Source organism: Lathyrus oleraceus, chromosome 7, assembly GCF_024323335.1.
Source record: "Lathyrus oleraceus cultivar Zhongwan6 chromosome 7, CAAS_Psat_ZW6_1.0, whole genome shotgun sequence".
Classification (NCBI taxonomy): domain Eukaryota; kingdom Viridiplantae; phylum Streptophyta; class Magnoliopsida; order Fabales; family Fabaceae; genus Lathyrus; species Lathyrus oleraceus.
Window position 1 is genome coordinate 376,383,679 of NC_066585.1, and position 24,952 is coordinate 376,408,630.

The window sequence follows — 24,952 nt, forward strand, 5'->3', positions numbered from 1 at the left end:
TAAAACAATATTAGTTTTTTTTCGAGAAAAACCATTTTTTTTTTTAAAAAATATTTTTTTGTATTTTCAAAAAAAATAATTTAAAATTCGTTTTTTTTTATTTTCGAAAAAAAATAATTTTTTTATATTCGTAAAAAAAAAAAAAATAATAAAATTAAAATTTGGTATTTTTCAAAAGAAATATTTTTATATTTTTGGAAAAAATCGATCTTTTGTATTTTAAAAAAAATATATTTTTTTCGAAAAAAATAAATTTATTTTTATTTTTCAAAAAAAATATTTTTTTTTTTAAAAAAAAATTTAATATTTGAAAAGAAATATTTTTTTAAAATTAAATAAAAAAATTTATTGAATCATTAAAATGTGTTGGATGGATTGGATCAATCCATGTTTATAAATGGATGGATTGGATCAATCCATACTTATAAATGGATGGATTGGATCAATCCATTAACTTAATTTTTATATAGTGGATGGATTGGATGGATTGGATGGATTTTCTCTTAATGGATCCAATTGTCACCCACAGGGAATATAATACATATCTTAAACGACATTCTATAAATCAGGATTTAGAAGTTTACTTTAACTAAAAAAAAAAAACATAGGGAATATAATACATATCTTAAGCGACATTCTATAAATCAGGATTTAGATGTTTACTTTAAAAAGTTATGATATATAAATAATTAATTTTATCTTTTGGTACACCCATGTATTGGTATTATTGAAGTACAATACGGCTAATATATCATGTACCTAATTTGGGCACACTCACACACATTTTCAACACTTCTGTTTATTACTCCCACCTATATAGAACATAAGAAAAAGTTACTTTTTTTTTAATTCATTATTCAATGTATCTGACAAATATATTAATTATTCTATGAATTAAAAAATAACTTTTCTTATATTAAGAACCAGTGCGAGTAATTAAAATAAACATGGGTTCCACTAAATAATGATTTTTGTGGTTGCATGAATTTTAATCGATAATTGAAAATGTGTGTTCCTAATATTATTCATCTGCACATTTTCCTCTAAAGGAATTTCATTAGCTTTTGAGAAGCTAACTCCGATATGAAAAGAAAAATAAAAACTTTATTTCCTAATTTAAACTTTAAAATTCTTGGGTGAGTAACCGCTTCTCTTCCTCTTCTAACCTTGCAAGCCATTTGAGTCCAAGATCACATCCTGCTTTTGCAGCTATCTGAAATTTTTCTTTAGCCATCTCTACAGGATCAATTGCAATACTTTCTTTGCTCTTTCCTCGTTTATGAGCAACCGGACCTCTCTTCAAACTGAATTTTATTATTGATTCCGGAATTTTGACACCTGAGGCATAATGTCCTTTCTTTTATTAGTAATCATACTCTAAACAAAACATCTTAAAGCTGCATGCAATCCACCAACCTTATGCAGACAGAAAACATAAAAATACAGTGAAGCAAGCCATCTAAAAACAACACAGATTATTTGTTAATGTGTCTAGTAATCTTGTTTCCCGATTATAACTCCCAAACCATAGTTTGAGACCGTTGAATTTGAGTTTTAGATTAAATGATGAGACGAATAATAAGAGCTTGAATATTATTGCTAACATAATATTGACCTGATAATAGCTTGATACAGAGACTAAACAGTAATTTCGATTTATAGAGATACATTAAATAACTAAGAAAGCATTTATTGTTCTTCCCAACTTCATGCTTGTAATAGATAGGGATATCATTATATATAACTATTGTAATGATAGAAAGCGGTGTTGGAATAAAAGGGTAACTTAGTCAAATGCTTGTGTTGCTTAAAAACGCAAGCTAATAAATCCTCCTTTGCTGTGAAATATGTGAAACAAGCAAGTTATTAACTAATGTGTTAGAAGTTAGAACTTCTGTTTATCAACAATATTGTTACAAGTAGTCTAGAATCTCCAGGTCAACTCATAGACTAATTTTACTATGCCTGTTTTAACTCCATGCTTTTTGTGATCCCAGAATCACTCCAACTTTGCTATATCGCAAGCCTATCTGATATTACTTTCCTCTATACCAGAAGCCAACACCTAAGCTATTCATGTTTCTTACATATTTTTTGGGTGAATTATGGTAGAGACTCGAGCGATATGCATTATTTCTATAATCCTATTCATCTCATTACTTTTAGTTTAAGATAACATCGTTGAATCATCTGACTCGATTAGGAAGCTCTGTTGTAAAGTGTAATTGTTCTTCTGTGCGCATTCACCCACTGCTAATAAGTGTTCAATAATGTACTAAAAAGCTTTGGTGTCCGATTAATCTATAGACATTTTAGCCTCTTTATTTTTAGCCATCACAATCAAGTAGTCAGAACCACATTCCAATTCGTAGGTGTGTGCACGAGAACATGATGTTGCCACCTCTAAGCAGGCTCATGCCTGGAGAAAGTCTCATATGGTGTGGGTGCCGCAGAATTGCTACGGGAAGCTGTAAAATCGGCGAGATGGTGTAATTCTGGTGATTCAGCAAATATGTGCTATAATTCTGGAAAAATGCAGACTTGGGTTTTAAAAACCCTAAAAATATTTTCACAATAAAAATGAGTCTGATATTTTGTACTCTCTTTTTCTTTTGCAGGGCAACCTTTGGTATTCTCTTTTACCTATAGGAAGAGTACTTTTTTTATTCTCACTTCTATTAAAAAGGTATAAACTTCTAACTTGTGACATTGATAGTCTGTTGATAGAGATATGGATAACGAGGTGGGCCTCAACTATGCACCTAAGCCAAAAGTGTGAAGGGTCTATACTAAAAGAATAAAAGGAATAATTATAGGAGTTTGTTATTGTTATCATAGGAGTTTGTTATTGTTATCATAGGAGTTTGTTATTATTGGAGTTTGTTATCATAATTAGAGGAGTTTATTATTATAATTAGAGGAATTTGTTTTGATAAAATAGGAATAAGCTTGTGGCTATAAAAGAGGACAGAAAGGGTAGGAATGAGGTATCTGGGAATTCTATTAGGATTCACCATCTTGGTGAGGGAAGCACCGTGTGCTTAGGGGGCTGATAGGTATTCACCATCGGTTGTTATTTTCATCATTATTATTTTGTATCTATTCATCCACGATAGTACAATTGAGTCATTCTTTTATTGTTTCACTCATTTATTCTCTATTATTCAATATATTCATATAAGAACCCATCAATTGGTCCGACCCACCGGATCCGAAACCCGCACCGCGTCTGAGAGCGCTAGATGCCACGGAAACAAAAAATGGGAGACAGAATTGAAGCATTGGAGGAACAAATGGGTGAAGTAAAGACGACGTTATAGTCATTGTTCGAACAAATGCAGACTCAAAGCCTGGTCATCGGTGAGATGAGCAAGCAACTGGACAAACAGAAGACAGCACCGGAGAATGACACGTCTGTCGAAGTATCGTCTTACAACACATCACGTCTTGCTGGGAAGAAAGTGAAGCTGCCAGTCTTCGAAGGTGATGATCCAGTTGCATGGATTACGCGCACAAATTTATTTTGATGTGCGGAACACCCCGGATGAAATGCGGGTTAAGCTATCACATTTGAGTATGGAGGGTTCAACTATACATTGGTTCAATTTACTGCTGGAAACAGAGGATGATCTCTCTTGGGAAAAATTGAAGAAGGCCTTAATCGTGCGCTATGGCGGTCGACGCTTAGAAAATCTGTTTGAAGAATTGTCCACGTTACGACAAACCGGAAGTGTGGAGGAGTTTGTGGAAGCTTTTGAGCTTCTATCATCGCAAGTGGGTCGATTACCTGAGGAACATATTTGGGTTATTTCATGAGTGGTTTAAAACCACAGATCAGAAGGTGAGTTTGAACGTTGAATCCTATCACTAGGATGCAGATGATGAGGATGGCTAAAGATGTTGAAGGTGAACTAAAAGAAGAAGATGGCGATGGGGAGCGATATTATGGGAAGAAGGTCGTTTCTGATTTTGGGGGCCGAAAAGATTGGGCTGGATCCTCACCCAAATATCGTAATGGGTTAAATTTTAACCCTAGAGATCTGACCCGATCGACTAATACGGGTTGGTCCAACCCGACTCAAAAAACAGGTTTGGTGGGTTCCATGCAAAATTCCTCTTCATTGTTGCTTTCAACAGGTAAGAAAACAGAAAACGATCGGCACACTAACTTTTCTGAGCGATGGAAAGGGGTTCGAAGTGTGCACAGTGATGAGATGGAGGAAAGACGAGCTAAAGGTCTATGTTTCAAGTGCGGCGGGAAGTATCACCCCACTCTTCACAAATGCCCTGAAAGATCAATAAGGGTTTTGATTCTAGGAGACGGCGAGACTCTAAACGAGGAAGGCGAGATCGTATCCATGGAGGCTCATAATTCTGAGTGAAGAGGAAGAGGAAGCGGTGTGTAAGTTCATTGGGGTGTTGGGAAGTATGGGTGAGCATCGAACTATGAAAATTGAAGGCAAATTGGGGGATGTTGATGTGGGTGTTTTAGTGGATAGTGGAGCTAGCCACAATTTTATTTCTCCTAAAACCACTGCTGCTTTAGGCTTGCAAGTCACTCCTATGGCTGCAAAGAGCATTAAGTTGGGAGACGGACATAGGGTGTTTTCTCAAGGGGTGTGTAAAGGAGTTAGGATACATCTGGGTCCAATGGTGATAGTGGTGGATGCCTCGGTTCTAGATTTAGGAGGACTGGATGTAGTACTGGGAGTTTCATGGTTGAGTACTCTAGGGAAGGTCATTATGGATTGGAAGGCTCTCTCAATGCAATTTTGGCATAAAGATGAGCTAGCAATGTTACAAGGGCAGGGAGGGAAACAAGAACAGCAAGGTTTCCTCAACAATTTCTTGGAAGATAGACATGAGAGAATGGGTGAAGTGTGGAGTTGGTCCAGAGGTGAAAAGAAACTAGATGATGCTTATCTGAGGGGACAATTTCCCGAATTTAGCCTTGAGGACAAGGCTGGTTTTAAGGAGCGAGGTGTTGATAGAGATATGGATGACGAGGTGGGCCTCAACTATGGACCTAAGCCAAAAGTGTGGAGGGTCTATACGAAAAGAATAAAAGGAATAATTATAGGAGTTTGTTATTGTTATTATAGGAGTTTGTTTCGATAAAATAGGAATAAGCTTGTGGCTATAAAAGAGGACAGAAAGGGTAGGAATGAGGTATCTAGGAATTCTATTAGGATTCACCATCTTGGTGAGGGAAGCACTGTGTGCTTAGGGGGCTGGTAGGTATTCATCATCAGCTGTTATTTTCATCATTATTATTTTGTATCTATTCTTACACGATAGTACAATTGAGTCATTCTTTTACTGTTTCATTCATTTATTCTCTATTATTCCATATATTCATATAAGAACCCATCATTTGTTACGAGCTGTGTTACGATCCCTTGACCTACGATCTTGAGCCCCCTTTCCCAATCCTGGGTAGAACCTAGATTCTGACTACCTCTTTTATATTCTCGATTTCAACCACATTTTACCTGGAACTGGTAGGCATTACAAATAGAGCTAAGTGTCTATAGTTTCTGTGGAAATATGCCCCCATAAATGCTGAAAAATGTGCCACAACTACTGATTATTGAGCATTACTTTATTTCCTAAAATAAGAGGGATTAGGTAATTGTATTACCTTGTGATAGGGACTTGGACAGTGGGCCTGATGCATTTACTGATGTGTGTCTTATTACCAAGAAGCCTATTACTTGAAAGGTTTATTCTGGAAGAAAGGTGGGGCGGGAGAGAAAAAAGGAGAGGCTGGTGAGGGAGACGGCAGTAGGAAAGCCGCGATTCGGTTAGAGGGTATTTGGGCAGAGATTCACATGAGGGAATAATCATGCAGTGATCACTCTGTTCTGGTTAGGAGAATTGATATTCACAGTTGTATGAACAACCTGCTCTATTATCCCATTACATCATAAATAACACACTATTTCACTCCATTGCTACTGTTTTATTCATGCCTTTAATGTAACTTCTCTTGTGATTGTTCTGTTTTCATCACCTTCTCTCCTCATTAATTGATTTCAGTTTTCATTTTCCTTGTTTATCAGGAATTATTGTATTTCCTTTTTGGTTCCCTTGACTGAGGAATTAATGTACAAAAATAAAATTTTACATATTCATCCAATCACATCTCACCACATTGATAATTGTAGAGATATTTATTTTAGGAACTAACACAGTAAAGTGGCATAATAATAATAATAATAATAATAATAATAATAATAATAATGAGATGAAATTTGATGCATAGGTAAAACTTTTTTACACCTACAGGCGACAATACACACCAAATAAATCCTAAATAAAATGAGGAGCACAGGAAGATAAGCTGACCTTTAAGAAGAAGAGATCCATACGCAATAGCTGCCCCAGCATGACCCTACAAATATATGGAATAAAATTTTAAAAAAGCATGGAAAAATCTTTAAACAAGCAACTACGAGGTAACCCAGTTCACATTTGTAAATGACATGAAAGCAATAAATCTATTCCGCTAAACTCGTATAGATTAAGATAAGTTTTCTTTATGATAACCAAACACCTTCATGTGTAAGATTTAAGCATTTAAATTCGCTGAACTGACAAATTAGATCATTTTATAAGTTATCAAAGGGAAATAATTGAGTAGTCATTAGCTAGGGTAAAACGTGATCATGAAAAATATATATCTAATACTTTAATCAAAATTCTTCTACCATTAATTGAGATTCGTCTAAAGGGTCGTCAAGGTTCAATATTTACTTCCTCGCTGATTACATGCTACATGCTGATAGAGATATGGATGACAAGGTAGGCCTCAACTATGGACCTAAGCCAAAAGTGTGGAGGGTCTATACTAACAGAATAAAAGGAATAATTATAGGAGTTTGTTATTGTTCTTATAGGAGTTTGTTTCGATAAAATAGGAATAAGCTTGTGGCTATAAAAGAGGACAGAAAGGGTAGGAATGAGGTATCTAAGAATTCTATTAGGATTCACCATCTTGGTGAGGGAAGCACTGTGTGCTTAAGGGGCTGATAGGTATTCACCTTCGGTTGTTATTTTACTGTTTCATTCATTTATTCTCTATTATTCCATATATTCATATAAGAACCCATTAATTGGTCCGACCTACCAGATCCGAAACCCGCACCGTGTCTGAGAGCGCTAGATGTCACGGAAACAAAAAATGGGAGACAAAATTGAAGCATTGGAGGAACAAATGGGTGAAGTAAAGACGACGTTACAGTCCTTGATCGAACAAACGCAGACTCAAAGTCTGGTGATCGGTGAGATGAGCAAGCAACTGGGCAAACAGAAGACAGCACCGGAGAATGACACGTCTGTCGAAGTATCGTCTTACAACGCACCACGTCTTGCTTGGAAGAAAGTGAAGTTGTCAGTCTTCGAAGGTGATGATCCAGTTGCATGGATTACGCGCGCAAAGATTTATTTTGATGTGCAGAACACCCCGGATGAAATGCGTGTTAAGCTGTCACGTTTGAGTATGGAGGGTTCAACTATACATTGGTTCAATTTAATGCTTGAAACAGAGGATGATCTCTCTTGGGGAAAATTGAAGAAGGCCTTAATCGTGCGCTATGGCAGTCGACGCTTAGAAAACCCGTTTGAAGAATTGTCCACGTTACGACAAATCGGAAGTGTGGAGGAGTTTGTGGAAGCTTTTAAGCTTCTATCATCGCAAGTGGGTCGATTACCTGAGGAACAATATTTGGATTATTTCATGAGTGGTTTAAAACCACAAATCAGAAGGCGAGTTCGAACGTTGAATCCTATCACTAGGATGCAGATGTTGAAGGTGAACTAAGAGAAAAAGATGACGATGGGGAGCGATATTATGGGAAGAAGGTCGTATTTGATTTTGGGGGCCGAAAAGATTGGGCGGGATCCTCACCCAAATATCGTAATGGGTCAAATTTTAACCCTAAAGATCTGACCCGATTGACTAATATGGGTCGGTCCAACCCGACTCAAAAAACAAGTTTGGGGGGTTCTGATAGAAACCGGCTCTGAACAGAATAATTTAGAGAATAGGAATACTTTACTGATAATAATTTTGGTGGAAGTTCAAAGACCAGAATATTATGCTTACAATAGTTATAGGAAAATAGTACAAAATATTATGACACACCAAGATTCGAGAGTTTGGTTCTCTCCCTCCCAAGTGTCTAACACTCACAACTGCAGGATGATCAAAACACAGTTCTGTTTCCCTTCTTATATTGCCTAAGTTCTGTAATTGTTCTTAATAATAATTGTTACTCTAGTAATAATAATAATTGCTGCCCCTTAGAATCTGTAATTGCTAAATGACTGTTTATATGTATTTTTTTTATTGGACAGCATTTATCTTGCTTTACTGGTGCCCCTTCCTCTTATAAGTATTCTTTATAAGAGGTCTAACAATACTCCCCCCTAAAAGAGACACCTTGTCCTCAAGGTGAAATGAAGGAAATTGCTCTTTGATGACTTCAACAGGTTCCCATGTAGCTTCAAATTCTGGTAGGTCCTGCCATTGAATAAGTACTTCAGCTGAGCCATTAGCATTGTTCTAGACAGCACTTACTGCAGCAGGTGATACTTGGAGTTCTAAATCCTCAGAAAGCATTGGCGAAAGAGGTTGTCGATTGCTTGTTGGAGCCAGGGCTTTCTTTAGTAAGGAAATGTGGAAAACCGAATGGATTTTGCTCTCTGGTGGTAAATCCAATTCGAATTCCACTGGTCCTATCTGTTTGATTATTTGATAAGGCCCATAGAACCTATAAGGTTGCAGCTTAAGATAAACCCAATCACCGGTAGAGAGAGTAACTGGTCTTCTGGACTGATCTGTATATGTTTTCATCTGAACTTGGGCTTTCACTAGATTAGACTTTAACTCATGTAACATTTGATCCCTCTCTTGAGTTAACACATTAACTTCTTCCACAATTGAAGGAATGGTAGAGCCCTTGCGTAAATGGGGAGGGTCTCGACCATAGAGAGATTTGAAAGGAGTCAATTTCAAGGAACTATTATAGTTGGTGTTGAACCAATATTCTGCCCACCCTAACCACTTTGTCCACTGCTTCGGTTGAGTCCCTGTGAGACACCTCAGATAGGTTTCCAAACACCGATTTACTACCTCGGTTTGACCATCAGTTTGGGGATGATATGCGGAGCTAAATTTTAACTTGGTACCAGCCATTTTAAACAACTCTGACCAGAAATGGCTGAGAAATATTTTATCCCTATCTGACACAATGGTTGATGGAAAACCATGTAACTTAACCACCTTTTTGATGAAAATTTCAACAACATCCTTAGCGATAAAAGGGTGACTTAAAGCCATGAAAGGAGCATATTTGGTAAGACGGTCTACTACCACCAAAATCACATTTTTGCCATGTGATTTAGGTAACCCTTCTATAAAATCCATTGAAATATCAGCCCACACTTGAGTAGGAATTGGCAGTGGTTGCAATAGTCCAGCAGGAGACAAGGTTTGATATTTGTTCAATTGGCAAACTTCACAAGTGGCAACATATTGCTGAATATCTTTCCTCATTCCTTCCCAGTGTAGAATTGCTGAAATTCTTTTATAAGTTCTGAAAAATCCTGAGTGTCCTCCGTGGCTGAATCATGGAATTCTTTTAAAAGCTTCGGAATTTTGGAAGACCTTTTAGGTAGCACTAGTCGTCCTTTGAAAAACAACTTCCGACCTCTAAAAGAATATCCAGGGTGAGAGTGGCTATCCTTCAGCAAGTCTTGAATGATTTCTTGTAATTTTTTATCATTTTGAATTTCAGTCTCCCACTCCTCTAATTCGTCAAATTGGACTGTGGATAGAGCTGCATAACTCATTCTTCTCGATAGTGCATCAACCACTTTGTTCTGTTGTCCAGGCTTGTATTGAATTTCAAAATCAAATCCCATCAACTTAGAAGTCCACTTGAATTGTTCCTCTCCTAGAACTCTTTGGTCACAAAGAAATTTGAGGCTCTTTTGGTCCGTAAGGATGATGAAATGCCTCCCCATCAAGTAATGTCTCCATTTTTGAACAGCTGTCACAATGGCCATCAATTCTCTCTCGTACACTGACTTGGATTGTGCTCTATCTGATAACGTTTGACTATGAAAAGCCATTGGTCGACCTTCTTGCAATAAAACAGCCCCTAATCCTTTGTTAGAAGCATCCACTTCTATGGTGAAGACTTTGGAGAAATCTGGAACTGTTAGTATGGGTAATTGTGTCATCAATTTCTTCAATTGCTCAAAAGCGGCATGGGCTTCGTCATTCCAAAGGAAACAATCTTTTTTCAACAATTGGGTCAGCGGTCTAGCTATCTTGCCATAATCCTTCACGAACCTTCTATAATAACCTGTGAGTCCTAAAAATCCTCTTAGTGCTTTGAGATCTTTAGGAATGGGCCACTCCATCATAACAATTATTTTTTTTGGATCAGCTGCTACTCCTTGCTACTCCTTCCCCTGAAATGATGTGACCTAAATACTCTAATTGAGTTTGGCCAAAAGTGCACTTTTTCAGGTTCGCAAATAGTTGGTGCTCCTTCAGTAGCGCCAGAACAGCTTGCAAATACTTATGATGTTCCTCATTAGATTTGCTATAGATCAATATATCGTCAAAAAAAAAAAATCTTCTCAAGTATGGTTTCAACATTTCCTTCATTAACGATTGAAATGTGGAAGGTACGATAGTAAGTCCAAACGGCATAACAACAAACTCATAATGACCCTCATGAGTTCTAAAGGCTGGCTTTGGAATATCCTTTTCCTTTATCCTTATTTGATGATAACCTGATTTTAAATCCAGTTTAGAAAAAATATTTGCTCCCCCTAATTCATTGAGTAGCTCATCAATAATGGGAATAGGGAATTTATCAGGCACAGTAATCTTATTTAAGGCTCTATAATCTACACAAAAATGCCATCCTTCATCTTTTTTTTTTAACCAGAATAATAGGACTAGAGTAAGGACTTACACTAGGCCTAATGACACCAGATTTTAGCATATCATCTACTAACCTTTTGATCTCATTTTTTGGGTAATGAGGATATCTGTAAGGTCTGATATTGAGAATATTCGCTCCTTCCTTGAGTATAATAGCATGATCTTGTCTCCTTGACGGTGGCAGCCCCTTTGGTTCTTGGAACACCTCTTCAAATTCGCTTAAAACTCCTTCTAGCCAGTTAGGCGGTGATATTGCTGAATCTGTTCCAGCCTTTAACATCTGGTATTCTAGGAGAAAAACTTGCCCTTCATCACGCATGGCTTTTAAAACAGACTTGAAGGATGTTGCTGCCCTCAATAAATCAGACTCTCCTTTCAACACATGATAGCGATTACCCCATGGGATCTTGATAGTTAAATCTTTGAAATTTGCTTTTATTTCTCCCAAACTGGATAGCCATTCCATTCCTAAAACCACATCCACTCCACCTAATTCAAAGATGAAGAAATCCTGCTGAATGTCCAACCCTTGAATGTTGAGTTTCAGTTGGGGACACACTCCCTTACAAGAAATTTTTCTCCCATCCCCCACCTCTACGTAGTAAGAGGGTGTTTCTTCTACTTGCCATTTCTCTTCTTTAACAAGCACAGAAGAAATAAAATTATGAGAGGCTCCACAATCAATCAATACCACTACTTGTTTGTCGCCAATTCTCCTGCGGAGTTTGATAAACTTCTTGGTAGTAAGCCCTGAGATGCTATACATAAATAATTGCAAGATTTTCACTTCTTTTACTGGTTCTTCCTCTACTACTTCTTCCTCTTCTTCTGATTCAGCCCCACTACCTTCCTCCATCAAGATCACCCTTAATTGTTTATTTGCACAGATGTGCCATGGTCCGAACTTTTCATCACACCTATAGCACAACCCTTTCTTATACTTCTCTTGTAATTCTACATTCGTTAACCTCCTAAAACTTCTCCCTTTAGATGAAAGATTTGTTCTAGAGTCACTTGTAGTGCTACCAATTGATGAAGCAGCCTGGTTTTGACTTTTAGAATTTGGTGCACATGTCACTGTTTTGGTGCTATTATAGGTCCTAAAACCAGATTTACTTCCAGAACTTGTTCCACTATTACTCTTGTTCAACAAATTATTGTTTTCATCAACCCTTTGAGCATAGTCCATTAATTCAGACAATGTCTCCACTGGATGCAATTTCAACTCTGCCCTAATAATATCTTTAAGTCCATTCAAGAAAATACTTTTCAAATAGGATGGCTCTGTGCATTTTAGAGGGCCAGCATACATTTCAATTGTTCTCGTTATTCCTCCACAGTCCCTGTTTGTTTGAGACTCAACAATAATTTAAAAGGACTTTGAATCATTGATGGTTGAAACCTTCTTAATATGGCAGTCCTAAAATCTTCCCAAGTGGGATTCTGAGACGAGAATTCCCACCATTGATACCACGTCAGTGCCTTGCCTTCCATAGCCACCATCACAGCTTGTAATTTCTCGTTCTCACTCATCTTCTTCAAGTCAAAGTAACGTTCCACCCTGTTCAACCAACCATAGGCGTCAGTGCCTTCAAAAACAGGTATCTCCAATTTTCTCCACCGTTCTTCACGTTTTCGAGGATGGCTAGTGTGTACAGAAGCGTCGTCATCACTGCCGTTCGGACTCCCCGGTGTTGTTCGCATTGTGCGACGCATCAGGGCGGTTAATTCTGCTACTTGCTGACTCGTTTCAACTCTTTCCTTGCGATCATCTTCGAGGATTTTTTGCACATTTTCCCGCATGGCTAACAACCCTTCAAATCCACGTTCGAGAATTTCCAATTTGGCCTCCATTTCCCCTCGCGTAGATACCATAAAGCAGTCCCGGAAGGAAACTGCTCTGATACCAGTTGACAGAAACCGACTCTAAACAGAATATTTTAGAGAATAGGAATACTTTACTGATAATAATTCTGGTGGAAGTTCAAAGACCAGAATATTATGCTTACAATAGTTATAGAAAAATAGTACAAAATATTAGAACACACACCAAGATTCGAGAGCTTGGTTCTCTCCCTCCCAAGTGTCTAACACTCACAACCGCAGGATGATCAAACACAGTTCTATTTCCCTTCTTATATTGCCTAAGTTCTGTAATTGTTGTTAATAATAATTGTTACTCTAGTAATAATAATAATTGCTGCCTCTTAGAATCTGTAACTGCTAAAATGATTGTTCATATGTATTTTTTTTATTGGACAACATTTATTTTGCTTTACTGGTGCCCCTTCCTCTTATAAGTATTCTTTATGAGAGGTCTAACAGTTTCCATGCAAAATTCCTCTTCATTGCTGCATTCAACAGGAAAGAAAACAGAAAACGATTGGCACACTAATTTTTCTGAGCGATGGAAAGGAGTTCGAAGTGTGCACAGTGATGAGATGGAGGAAAGACGAGCTAAAGGTCTATGTTTCAAGTGAGGCGGGAAGTATCACCCCACTCTTCACAAATGCCCTGAAAGATCAATAAGGGTTTTGATTCTAGGAGACGGCGAGACTCTAAACGAGGAAGGCGAGATCGTATCCATGGAGGCTTATAATTCTGAGAGTGAAGAGGAAGAGGAAGCGGAGTGTAAGTTCATTGGGGTGTTGGGAAGTATGGGTGAGCATCAAACTATGAAAATTGAAGGCAAATTGGGGGATGTTGATGTGGTTGTTTTAGTGGATAGTGGAGCTAGCCACAATTTTATTTCTCCTAAAATCATTGATGCTTTAGGCTTGCAAGTCACTCCTATGGCTGCAAAGAGCATTAAGTTGGGAGACGGACATAGGGTGTTTTCTCAAGGGGTGTGTAAAGGAGTTAGGATAAATCTGGGTCCAATGGTGATAGTGGTGGATGCCTTGGTTCTAGATTTAGGGGGACTGGATGTAGTACTGGGAGTTTCATGGTTGAGTACTCTAGGGAAGGTCGTTATGGATTGGAAGGCTCTCTCGATGCAATTTTGGCATAAAGATGAGCTAGTAATGTTACAAGGGCAGGGAGGGAAACAAGAACAAGGTTTCCTCAACAATTTCTTGGAAGATAGACATGAGAGAAGGGGTGAAGTGTGGAGTTGGTCCAAAGGTGAAAAGAAACTAGATGATGCTTATCTGAGAGGACAATTTCCCGAATTTGACAAGGTGGGCCTCAACTATGGACCTAAGCCAAAAGTGTAGAGGGTTTATACTAAAAGAATAAAAGGAATAATTATAGGAGTATGCTATTGTTATTATAGGACTTTGTTATTATAATTAGAGGAGTTTGTTTCGATAAAATAGGAATAAACTTGTGGCTATAAAAGAGGACAGAAAGGGTAGGAATGAGGTATCTAAGAATTCTATTAGGATTCACCATCTTGGTGAGGGGAGCACTGTGTGCTTAAGGGACTGATAGGTATTCACCTTCAGTTGTTATTTTACTGTTTCATTCATTTATTCTCTATTATTCCATATATTCATATAAGAACCCATCACATGCTATATAAATCTTGAGTATAAGCAAGGCTTACAGGCTCCTGGTTCCTGATCAAATGTTAACTTTCTAGGTTTCCATGCATATTGAACCTTTAGTCAAATTCTCATAGTAGGGGCTACTTCCCATTGGACCCATCATATTAGAATACAATACTGTACTTGTGATAAATACAATGATGTGAACCTTGCTTGCATAGGAGTGAGCAAGAGGGCTTACGTGCTGAATCTATAAAAAGTGAATGATTTTTCTAACCACTAGGTTTAGAGTTTATATAGACCTGAACCCCTGGGCTAAGTAACTGCTTAAAGTTGGTTCCACTCCATACCCGCTCGGTTAGGTCATGGGAATAGGAAGACTGGTTCTCCCTCTTAATAGGAAGAGGGGTTCTTGTGAGAACCTTAATAGTGTGTTACTTCCTCTCATACGTGGCCTGACACATCCACAAATGACATGATGTTAAGTAAGTCGGATTGGGGGTGATCTGTGTTCTAGAGGTGTTGGGTCGGGCCGGGTCGGGCGAGATCACATAGCCGCTCTCATTCACCCAACACCCTCTCACGACAACTTTGGGTCGGGTGTGACTTGGGCCGGTCTTCTAGACCCCCAACCAAAGTTATCCCCTTTCAAAAACTTTGTTGAGAATCGCCCCAAACATACATCAAACAAACCACACTTAATTCAGTCACATTAACTTTCAGTAAACCGGTATAAGTTTTGAAAGAAAAGTTGGACTAGACGTGAAACTCTGACAAAATTTTAACTTCTAGAAATCAGCGCATGAGTAATCAATGAAACCCTATTGTAGTTCATAACTCATGAAACACTTATTCATAGCTTTTCATGAAGGTATAAATACTCCGGCCTATTCGAAAACTTTGTCAGGTGATTTAACGTATGCGCTTAAAGAGCAAGTGCAAACTAAATTTCATAACAGCATAACCAAACGACATACAATGTATGTTGAACTCAGTCTAACTCACCACACATGAAGAAAAAAAATCAATGGACAATTTGTCCATAAATATTAAGAAAAAATGTTCAAAGTCTAACGCTGCATGGTTTTGAAAGAAAATTATTTGTTTAACTTTGATTAATTGATATATTACCTTCTCTGAAGCCCTATGGAAACACCACAACGCCGATGCAATATCTTTCTTAACACAGTCGCCAGTCAAATATACAGCACCCAAAAGGTAAAGAGCATCTGGATGCAACTAGAACATAACACACACCAATAAGGATTTTGTCATACATTCTGAAATCATGGCAAGATCCAACTTTCATAGAGTAACATACCTGATCCACAGCTTTCTCCAAATAATAGAAAGCTTGTTGATCTGAATGGACATCATCATTCTGTCTCCAAAAAACATATATATTTAAAAATATCTCATTTAAAAAAAATCTAACAAAAATCCAGGACCTCCATTTTTCCTAAAGTATCCAGTTATGAAACATTAAGAGAAAAAAACTCAAGAAAGGTAAAAGATTACATAACCAGAAGTACTCTACTCAAGTTCATCTTAGAAGTCAAATACATAATTGTACAGATGTAATCAGGCAAGAAAAAAAAAACCACTACTAATTCACCATCAAGAACAAATAATATCCCAACCAAGCCGGTTTGTATGCACATCAACCCACTATTGTCCTCCCCAAGGTCATATACCTCATCTGTTAACCCAAAACATTATAAAATACAACCAAAATCTACAATAAATAAATCCACAACACAATAGTAATGGATAGTCGTTGTGTCATGTGTGATAATGATTTAAGGAGGCAAAGAAGAATTATTCAAGTAATCGACTGAAAATCATGATTCAGGTCATTTACTCAAAATCTTTAAGTTTGGCTATAAAATGTACTATAACAGAGTCCTCACAATATAAGGTGTAGAGTAGCCCCACCTCTACTCTTAAATGACAACCCAGTGCATATTGTGCATCAGCATCACCCATATCAGCTGCTTCTACCAATAATGCTGCCGCGCTGTTGCCAAGGGAAAAAGGAAAATATGACTACATATTAGCAGTATTTTCATGTGACTTGAAAAAGAAACAAATTCAAAAAACTCAGCATAGCATCAGCGGAAAGGTTTAAATCAATGGGAACTTAGAACTATTTAAAAGGAAACAGAAAGAATAGGAAACAATCAAACGACAAAACTAATATGGATGCCATTGATGACAAAAGGAAGAACCAGTTGTGCTTTAAACAGCTACTTCATCATATTGCAAAAAATGAGATTTATAATATGTATTGAAGTACTCAAGTTCATGTAAACTCTGAGGTTTACTTTTCCGTTCTTGTGGATAGCTACTCAGCTGAGTTCACATCATTAAGAGGACCAGCGCCACTTCATAGCTAAGCAGAGACTCCGTGTAAGGATTTTTATGATAATAATAATCAGCTTTGTCTATACCACGTTAAAAAAGGAGGTCCAAAAATAACTACCGATTTTGTGGGACCTTTTTTCTCTACAAATTTGCCTTAGAGAACACAATTCTTTTCCAAATTTAAATTCCAAAATATGGATTTCGAAACTGAAATTTAGATAACAGATATTATGAAATTGAAAACAAGCAAATCAAATTATACACACACACAACTAATGTCCACCTTTGTGCGAGTAATAATAAAAATAGCAAATTACATTGACCTCCCTTGGATCTATCTAAACATCATAAACACCTTTAGTTTTTAGATCGACACCAACCTCCCTTAATTTTTGTCAAATGCATTTTATCTTTTGTATTTAGCACATTAATTTTGTGTTTTTATTTGCTATCGCCCAAATTTCATACCCCTAAAATCATACATGAAGATAATTGTAGAATATAAACATAAACACCAAACAGAGTAGCACTATATAATGAACTTTGATGAACAGATTGATGTCCAAAATAGAGATCAGAGTAATGGAGACAAAGAGCTTTACAAATTGTTTCATTAGTGGAATATTGAAAAGAAGATGTGTAATAACTTTGATGATTTTTTGTTTCCTTTTACTAACGATAGTTTGATGGGGTTAAACTGAGGGAGGTGGGTGTATTTTGGAAACTATAGGGGATATGTTTAATATTTTAACATATTTCAAGGGAGGTCAGGATAATTTTCACTCACAAAAATAATGAGAGATAATAAACTATAGATATGTTCTTGGCATAGTAAATATGCATTTCTTTGATGGAAAATAGGTAGAGCATGAAGAAACAAGACATAATGGTGGATAAAAGTTGACTTACACAGCCTTATTTGCTCCAGGAACATGGTATTTCATATGCAATCTGGACAGCCAATACCTAGCATGAGTATTGGTGTTATCCGCCTCCAAAGCAAGCTCAAAATTCTCCTTTGCTGTCTATTTATGAATCCAAAATAAGCAAGGGTCTATTTATTGCTCTCTCATAAAACCTTGAGATAAAGAAGCATATGGTGGCAACAGGTCAAGAAAGTAGTGATTACATTAAGAAGAGGGATGAGACGCCTATCATTGAGCTCACAATAATCAATGACTCTATCAACCTCCTTCAAAGCATTCCAGCCTTTGGCAATGAACTCCATGGCTTTCTTGTTCCTGCTATGCAATCCTCTCTGCATATAGTTTCCACCTTTGATAAGCAAATATGTTGAAACACAATCATAGTCTAGCTATCCAAAGCACCACACTTCAATTTTATTTTATTGTAAAAGGAAAATGTTAGTGGTTAGTTTGTTAGGGGAAAGGAGAAATTGTTAGCAACTAAACCCTGAACCTCTATCTCAATACTCCTTCAGTGTCCCAACTCATATCACCGGGCTACACCTTTGGGGACACTGAAGCTTCAAATTGATTATGTGTCTCACACATGTTTGAGTCTGATACCAACACGATAACGACATATGTTAGTACATTCAATTACTTTATTTTTCCCCCCAAATTATGATTAATGTGACAGTATGGTGTTTAATTTGTAAAAATGTAATAACATGCCTGTTGACTGAATTGGAAACGAGAAAAAGTGGAGGGCTTCGGAATGAACTTGGCCAATAATGCCCTAGGCAGCATCTTCTTAAAAACAATGTGATATCAACTGAGTTTTCCTGTAAGATAGAAACAACATGAGCATAAATCTGTCAATACAGAACACTATATTGGCGGAGCTTGACTATAAAACTTGGGTGGCGAAAATAAACGACAAAGTTTGACTACTCAACAATATCAAATCAGTTCAATTAGAAGTAGAAAAGTACCCAACTTATACAATGCAAGACAATAAATTACGCCAAAAACAGAAAATTATCCAGCCCCAAGTCATACCATCATAGTGAAATAACTCAATAGCAACAACATCGATGAACAACAGCAACAGAAACCCAGTATGGAGAACAGATAGGACATCGATACACAACAAAAACAACAACAAATCAAATCGCAGAAACCCAACAGCAACAGAAATAATTCAGTCGCAGTGAAGAACAACAATAACAAACTGTCTCATAAGTTCAACAGGGGAACAACCAAGCAACAACAAGAAGTTAATCACAAGGGAAATGAACTTACTGTTCCTTGAAGGACGAACAGACACGACAATGGCACGAGGTACAGAGACGCTCACAGATGGAGAGTAATGCAACGGCGGTGTAGCAACCAGAGCGGAGAGAGCCAGAGTCGCAGTGTTGCAGCACATATGAAGGTTAGGATTGAACCGGCTGTGCGGAAGAGTTTGCTGAGTGAGGATGATGAGATGTCGCGGGTTAAGAAAATGGAATAGAATTTTGCATATAGAGATGGAGCCAGAGGTGGCTGTTGCTACTAGGAAGAAATGTGGTAAATCAATTGGTTATTGGTAAAGACGGACAAATTGACTAGGTTTATGTTTGATTATGTTGTTTTTTTTAGTATTAAATGTTGAGCAACAAGCTTGAGTTCATAGATAAATCATGTGTCTAGTGTGCGATAGGGATTAAAGGGTACAGGTCAGAATCAGTTATTGTAATAAATGGGAAAGCAGTGAGAGTACTCTTACCAGTGATTGGAACTCCTATGATGCTGTGAGCCGTTAAATGTAAGATCAAAAAGTTTAGAATTTGGATTCAACGGTTTACAAACACTGCACTGTGAGCAACTTTGTATGGTGTTTAAGGATTTCAATGTATATTTATACCTGTTTCTTTCTTCATGTTCAACCAATGAACCCAATCCCACTTCTTTTCATCATCTCATAAACCCTACCATTATTCTCTTAGCACCAACAACACTCTTAATCAAACACAAAATAACATGTATGAACCTCATTGAGGCATTTTCACAAACAGCTTGTGAGTGCACATATTAAATATTTCTAGTTATATTTGAAACGTGAAGATTTATAAAATATGAATTTAAATGAGATGAAGAATGAAGGTTGATTTCGAAAAACTAGAGATTAAAGAGAGAGGGAGAGAGAAGAGTACCTCAATTGAAGAAAAATAGAACTGTGTAGGAGATTACACGATATTGGCGAAATTGTTGAAGGCGGCGAAATGTGTTGACGGCAGCGCCAGTGGTTGTTGCTGCTTAACGGAAAGAGAGTTTGTTGAATGAAAACTAGATAGATTGGAGAAAGAGTATTGTAGCTGAATTTTTTTGGAAACAAGTGAAGGGTTTAAAACTATGAAGCCAAAAAATAATATTTCATTAATAAGGGGAGTCGATGCGTCTTTGCTGCGGGCAAGTAATTGGGACTTTTATATATTTAGTTTATAGTAAAATAACATTGTGGTTTTGTTAAAAAAATATCTAAATATATTTAAATTAAGAATTTAATTGATATATTGATAGGTGTAAAAAAAATTTACATAATTAATAAATTATAACCATTGGATATTGGGACAAGTTTGATTTTTATTTTTAAAATCTATAAAGTAATGCAAATGAGTGATGGTTATGAATCGATAGTGTAAAAAATTTTATACTAATAGTGAATATTAATTAATCTCTTAAATTAAATACAACTTTTTACAATTTTATTTTGATTAGGTTCACTTAAGACTTTTTAATGGTTTTATTGGGTTTTGAGCAACACCTATATATAACACATGGGACTTGTAATTATTGATAATTATTGGATTAAATTTTTGCATGAAAAAAAAATTCAAGACTATGTGGCAACATGTTGCCAGAAAAACTTTGACTAAAAATAAAGAATATGAAGTTCTTTAAATCATTGAGGATCAAAATTGAAGTTTTTGGAATCATTGAGGATCAAAATCATAAAGAACATGAAGGTGTTGGAATCATAAAGGATCAAAGTCATAAAGAACATGAAATTCTATGAATCATAAAGGGTCAAAGTAATAAAGAGTGGTAAGTTCTTGGATTCTTAAAAACTCAAAGTTATAAAAAAAACATGAAGTTCTTGGAAACTTGGAGGCTTACAACGAAGAAAATGGAAGAGACAAGAGGATGTTGTGAACCAACTTAGCTTTGATAGTACATTTTTTCATATTTATTTCATTTCCTTTGTCTGTATTTTTTAACAACTAAACTTATGTGCATTGGTCTATCTTTTCTTTATTTTCATAGACAATCCCGAGAAAGATTCTTAAAATTATGGATGTGTCTGGTTTAACAACATCACATGTTGTAAGTCATTTAAAGGTTTAACTTTGATATATATTTTGTTATATTTCTTTTACTTATAGATAACTGATATATATTTTGTTATATTTCTTTTACTTATAGATAACTGATATATTTTTGTCAAAAGCTATGGAGTAATTATTATTAACATTCTTTATAATTATAATATGGATTTTGCAAAAGTATATAAATAATTTGATGAGACTGTGTTGTGGAAAAAAGTCAAAGAAAAGTATATTTGAGATTCCATATGAGTGTATTAATAAAACATCATTTGAATTTGAACATGCTCACTTAATGTTAGAACAAGACCAAAAATCTCATTTAAATTCAACCCTTCGGGGGGATATTACTCTGAAACATAACAACATTCATGATGTTACTAATTATCAACTTTCCAACATTAGCTACAATGAAACACAACAACGTTCAATTGATGTTAACAATTATCAAGTTTTTGACATTATTCGCAATAATTTTCGTTATCAATATGAGTTGTTCTTAGATTTAGAATATGAATTATTATCATAGTTATTTAAAGCATATGAATGATATATACAAGATATATTTGTTTTATACATAATGTAATTAAGTATTCTAATTGTTTCTGTTTTTTTTAGCTTTCCATTCATGAGTGTTGGGGAAAATAGATATTGGGAAAAGAGAGAAAAATAATTGGCTGAGAGTTGTGGAGTCGAGACAGAAGAAGGAAGTTGTATTGAGATTGAGAGTTATTTATATGCAATACATGTGTTACTTGTTCAGCAAGTAACTGCTTATAATAAACCAAAAACTTATTGAAAGAAATATAAAGATTTAAAGAGAGACGATATGATATAATTCGAAACTCCCCCTCTTCTCCGCTCTCACTCTTTCTCTATTGCTTGAGACTCATTGCGCACAACCTGAATCATGATTGAAAAGTGTTTCCTTTTGTTGTGCTTGACAAGTAGTCCACTCTGTCTTGATTTGTCTGGGATGCTTGACTGGAAGTTTGAACTTGAGGCCTTGAGATCCATAACATTTCTAATTACATAAAGTAGTCTTACCTAGTGCTCAAGGGACTTTTAATCACTTGAATAGACTGGGGATTATACACGGTCAATGGATTTAGTTGATCAAATGAACTTTGATCAACTTAATCAAATGGGATGGAATCAATAGAAAATCATGTACAATGGATCAGGGATCTAAAACTCTAAGGAGGAGTAAACATTCCACAATCTCCAATTGCCCTATACTATGGGAGCATGCTTGATTCATTTGATTAGAAAATTAACTAGAGAATTAATCATATCAAAATGGTAATTAATCCTAATTAGGAACATTTCCTCATGCCATAAATTAATACAACAATCAAATGAGAAATAACATGTCATTCTATGGTTAATCACATCTTATTTTCCAAAGATCATTAAAAAAACAATTAAAACCTAATGCATTGTTCTATTTGATTTGTAAAAATAATTAGAACAAAATCAATTAAAGTTTCATTAAAGTTACAATTAAATCTCAATTATAATCTTAATTAATATCTTAATCAAAATTCAATTAAAAATATGGCTATTAAAATGTAAAAAAACAAATAAAACTTAACAAGAAGAATTATAATGAAATAAATAAAAATAAAAACAAAAAAACAATACAGGGGGTGCAGGCTGGCGCAGTGTGCCAATAGCAGTTCTATTGGGCTTGGAGGGAAGTCAAGCTCATCTGCTTTGTTCCAACATATGGGGGGTATATCCAGCAAAATGCAATGAAAAGTAGATCCATTGGACTTGTACACTTTACAAACCCAATCCAGGCTAAGTGAAAGAAAATCTTGTGATCCACGTGCATCATGAAAGACTCTCATAACACACTTCATCAACGTATTCACACACATGGCCGAAATTGTTCTCCTCTGTCGCGCCGAAATTCGTCATCGGTGGCGGCGGAGCCTTAAAATAGTCAAACTATACCCCATTCTCTTTGCGCCACAACCCTTTATCTGAAACCTTACTCTATTTCGTCCAATTTCAACCCAATCAAACCAAATTATCCACCACAGTCAAGAACCTTAATCCATAATTACGTAAATTAAATGTAAGGGAGATGAAATTGAAGCCGACACCCTTAGCGCTTCAATTCCCTAAGCTAAGGGTTACATCTCGGTAACAAGTTGAAGACGAAATGAAGGAGAAGTGCAAAGGAGCTTACCGGTCGGAGCAGTTTCGGCGACTCTTCAAGGTAAGTTCTTCAAGCTTTATTCACTCATTCTTCTTCGTCTTCCTCGCTTCTGTCTTCTTCTTTTTCTTCTTGCTTTTCTGGTTCCTCCTCCTCTTCTCTTCTTCTATGCTTGATGTGTGAGAGATGAGAGAATGAGATTTTGATAGGCGAAGGAGAATCAAAGTGAGTGAAAATGCATAATGAGGACGAATCTACAAAATTCTGAGAAAAATGAGTGAAGAATCGTCCTCTCTAAACGTGAATGGAAACCAGATTATATAGAGTTTCAACTTTAACAGAGATTAACTCTGTTAAAGCTCTCTCAGTTCAAGTTAGTTAGAGGTTGGATCTCTGTTAAAAATCTATCAAGGTTAGTTAGAAATGTTAGTTATGATATCAATTTATTAATTGTTGATTTGAAGTTAGTTAGTAGTTAGTGATCCAAGGTGTGACTGGTTGATGCAGGTTACAGGTTAACATGAATTATGTGAAGTGGCTATGGATTATACATGGTGATGACATGCTAAACAGGTATGATTTCGAGTTGCAAGTTTTGAGTTATTTTAGCAAACTGCATGATGACTTATTGATGCGGGTTGCAGGGTAATGGTCTACTGATGGGTGAGCAAGGTGGTTGCATTCCTACTGCAGGTGTGAGTGATGTTACGTGTGAATCTGATTTTTTAGTTCTGTTATAGTTAATTGGTTTTGTTAAATGATGTTAGTGATAGTTGGTTGAAATCTGTTAGGAGAAAATCGTTAGCTTGAGTTTGAGTTAGCTGGTTTTTAATTAGTTAATTTCTTTGTAGCTTCAGTTGAGTTCGGTTGTTAGCTTGAAACTAAGTTTTGAATTTAGGTATGTTAGATTTCAGTTGTTAATCCTCTGTTAGTTAATTAGTGTTGAATCAACTAGAAGCTTATTAGTTACATTTAATTTGTGAAGTCTAATGGTGATATAATGTGTTAGTTAACAGGCTGTTATCAGTTAGGAAAACATACAAGCTGTCATATGGTTTACTCATGCCCTGTATTGACTGTTATGCCTTGGTCTAAATATTAGGACTAGTTTGCCTATTTTTAGTGTTTGCTTGTTATGATGGTTGCTTAATGATGTTAATGACTTGCTTTGATATGCTTGCAGACCCATAATGAGCTCATGGTGGCATAGCCAAAGGAAGCACATGGAGGCCTTTGAGGATGCAAGGATGGGCTGCCATATTAAAAGCTCTTTTTTCCTTTCTTCCTTTTGATTCAAACCATGTTATGAAATAGAATTGGGGCTTACTCTTTGTATGGATATGATCATGTAAAGATACACTTTGTAATCAAACTTCAATTATCACTTCAAATTATGGATGCCATTTACACGGATGCAAGCTAGTAAATGAATGAAAGTTATGAGGTTTGGTTCTTTCTAGAAAAAGTCAATTGTCGACCAAAGTCAACTTTGGTCGAAGTTATATTTTTTGTAATTTTATTTGTGATGCAATTAATGAACAAAAACGGTTCTTTTATTAAGATTTAAACAAAGTTTCTCACCCCAAAAAAATCACATATGAAATGATTATGAAACATGTATCATGAAATGGATGAAACCATTTTACTAAATCAAATGATCATGAATATGGACTAAAATTTAATGGAAGCAAATAATGAACTAA

At 36.0% G+C, this 24,952-nt stretch overlaps 1 protein-coding gene and 1 long non-coding RNA gene across 8 annotated transcripts; one reads left to right on the forward strand and one right to left on the reverse strand.

Moving 5' to 3' along the window:
• Window positions 1–894: 894 nt before the first annotated feature.
• On the reverse strand, window positions 895–20,162 carry LOC127101122 (uncharacterized). Of its 7 annotated transcripts, XM_051038460.1 has the most exons (12): window positions 19,916–20,161; window positions 19,627–19,703; window positions 19,489–19,511; window positions 19,023–19,188; window positions 18,453–18,562; window positions 17,945–18,073; window positions 17,725–17,840; window positions 16,387–16,468; window positions 15,773–15,832; window positions 15,583–15,690; window positions 6,349–6,394; window positions 895–1,338 (listed from the first exon to the last, which is right to left on the reverse strand). In XM_051038460.1, exons 5-12 carry the CDS (start codon window positions 18,525–18,527, stop codon window positions 1,124–1,126), a joined length of 831 nt encoding a protein of 276 aa, XP_050894417.1. In that variant the 5' UTR covers window positions 18,528–18,562; window positions 19,023–19,188; window positions 19,489–19,511; window positions 19,627–19,703; window positions 19,916–20,161; the 3' UTR covers window positions 895–1,123. The 7 variants fall into 7 exon arrangements, with proteins under 7 accessions (XP_050894417.1, XP_050894416.1, XP_050894415.1 ...); XM_051038459.1 differs by having other exon boundaries at window positions 19,023–19,171; window positions 19,489–19,701; XM_051038458.1 differs by having other exon boundaries at window positions 19,489–19,701.
• A 2,751-nt stretch (window positions 20,163–22,913) lies between these two features.
• On the forward strand, window positions 22,914–24,662 carry LOC127101124 (uncharacterized). The gene is made up of 4 exons (XR_007794569.1): window positions 22,914–23,661; window positions 23,757–23,822; window positions 23,894–23,942; window positions 24,433–24,662. It is a non-coding gene; the product is annotated as an uncharacterized LOC127101124 (long non-coding RNA).
• The last annotated feature ends 290 nt before the right edge of the window (window positions 24,663–24,952 follow it).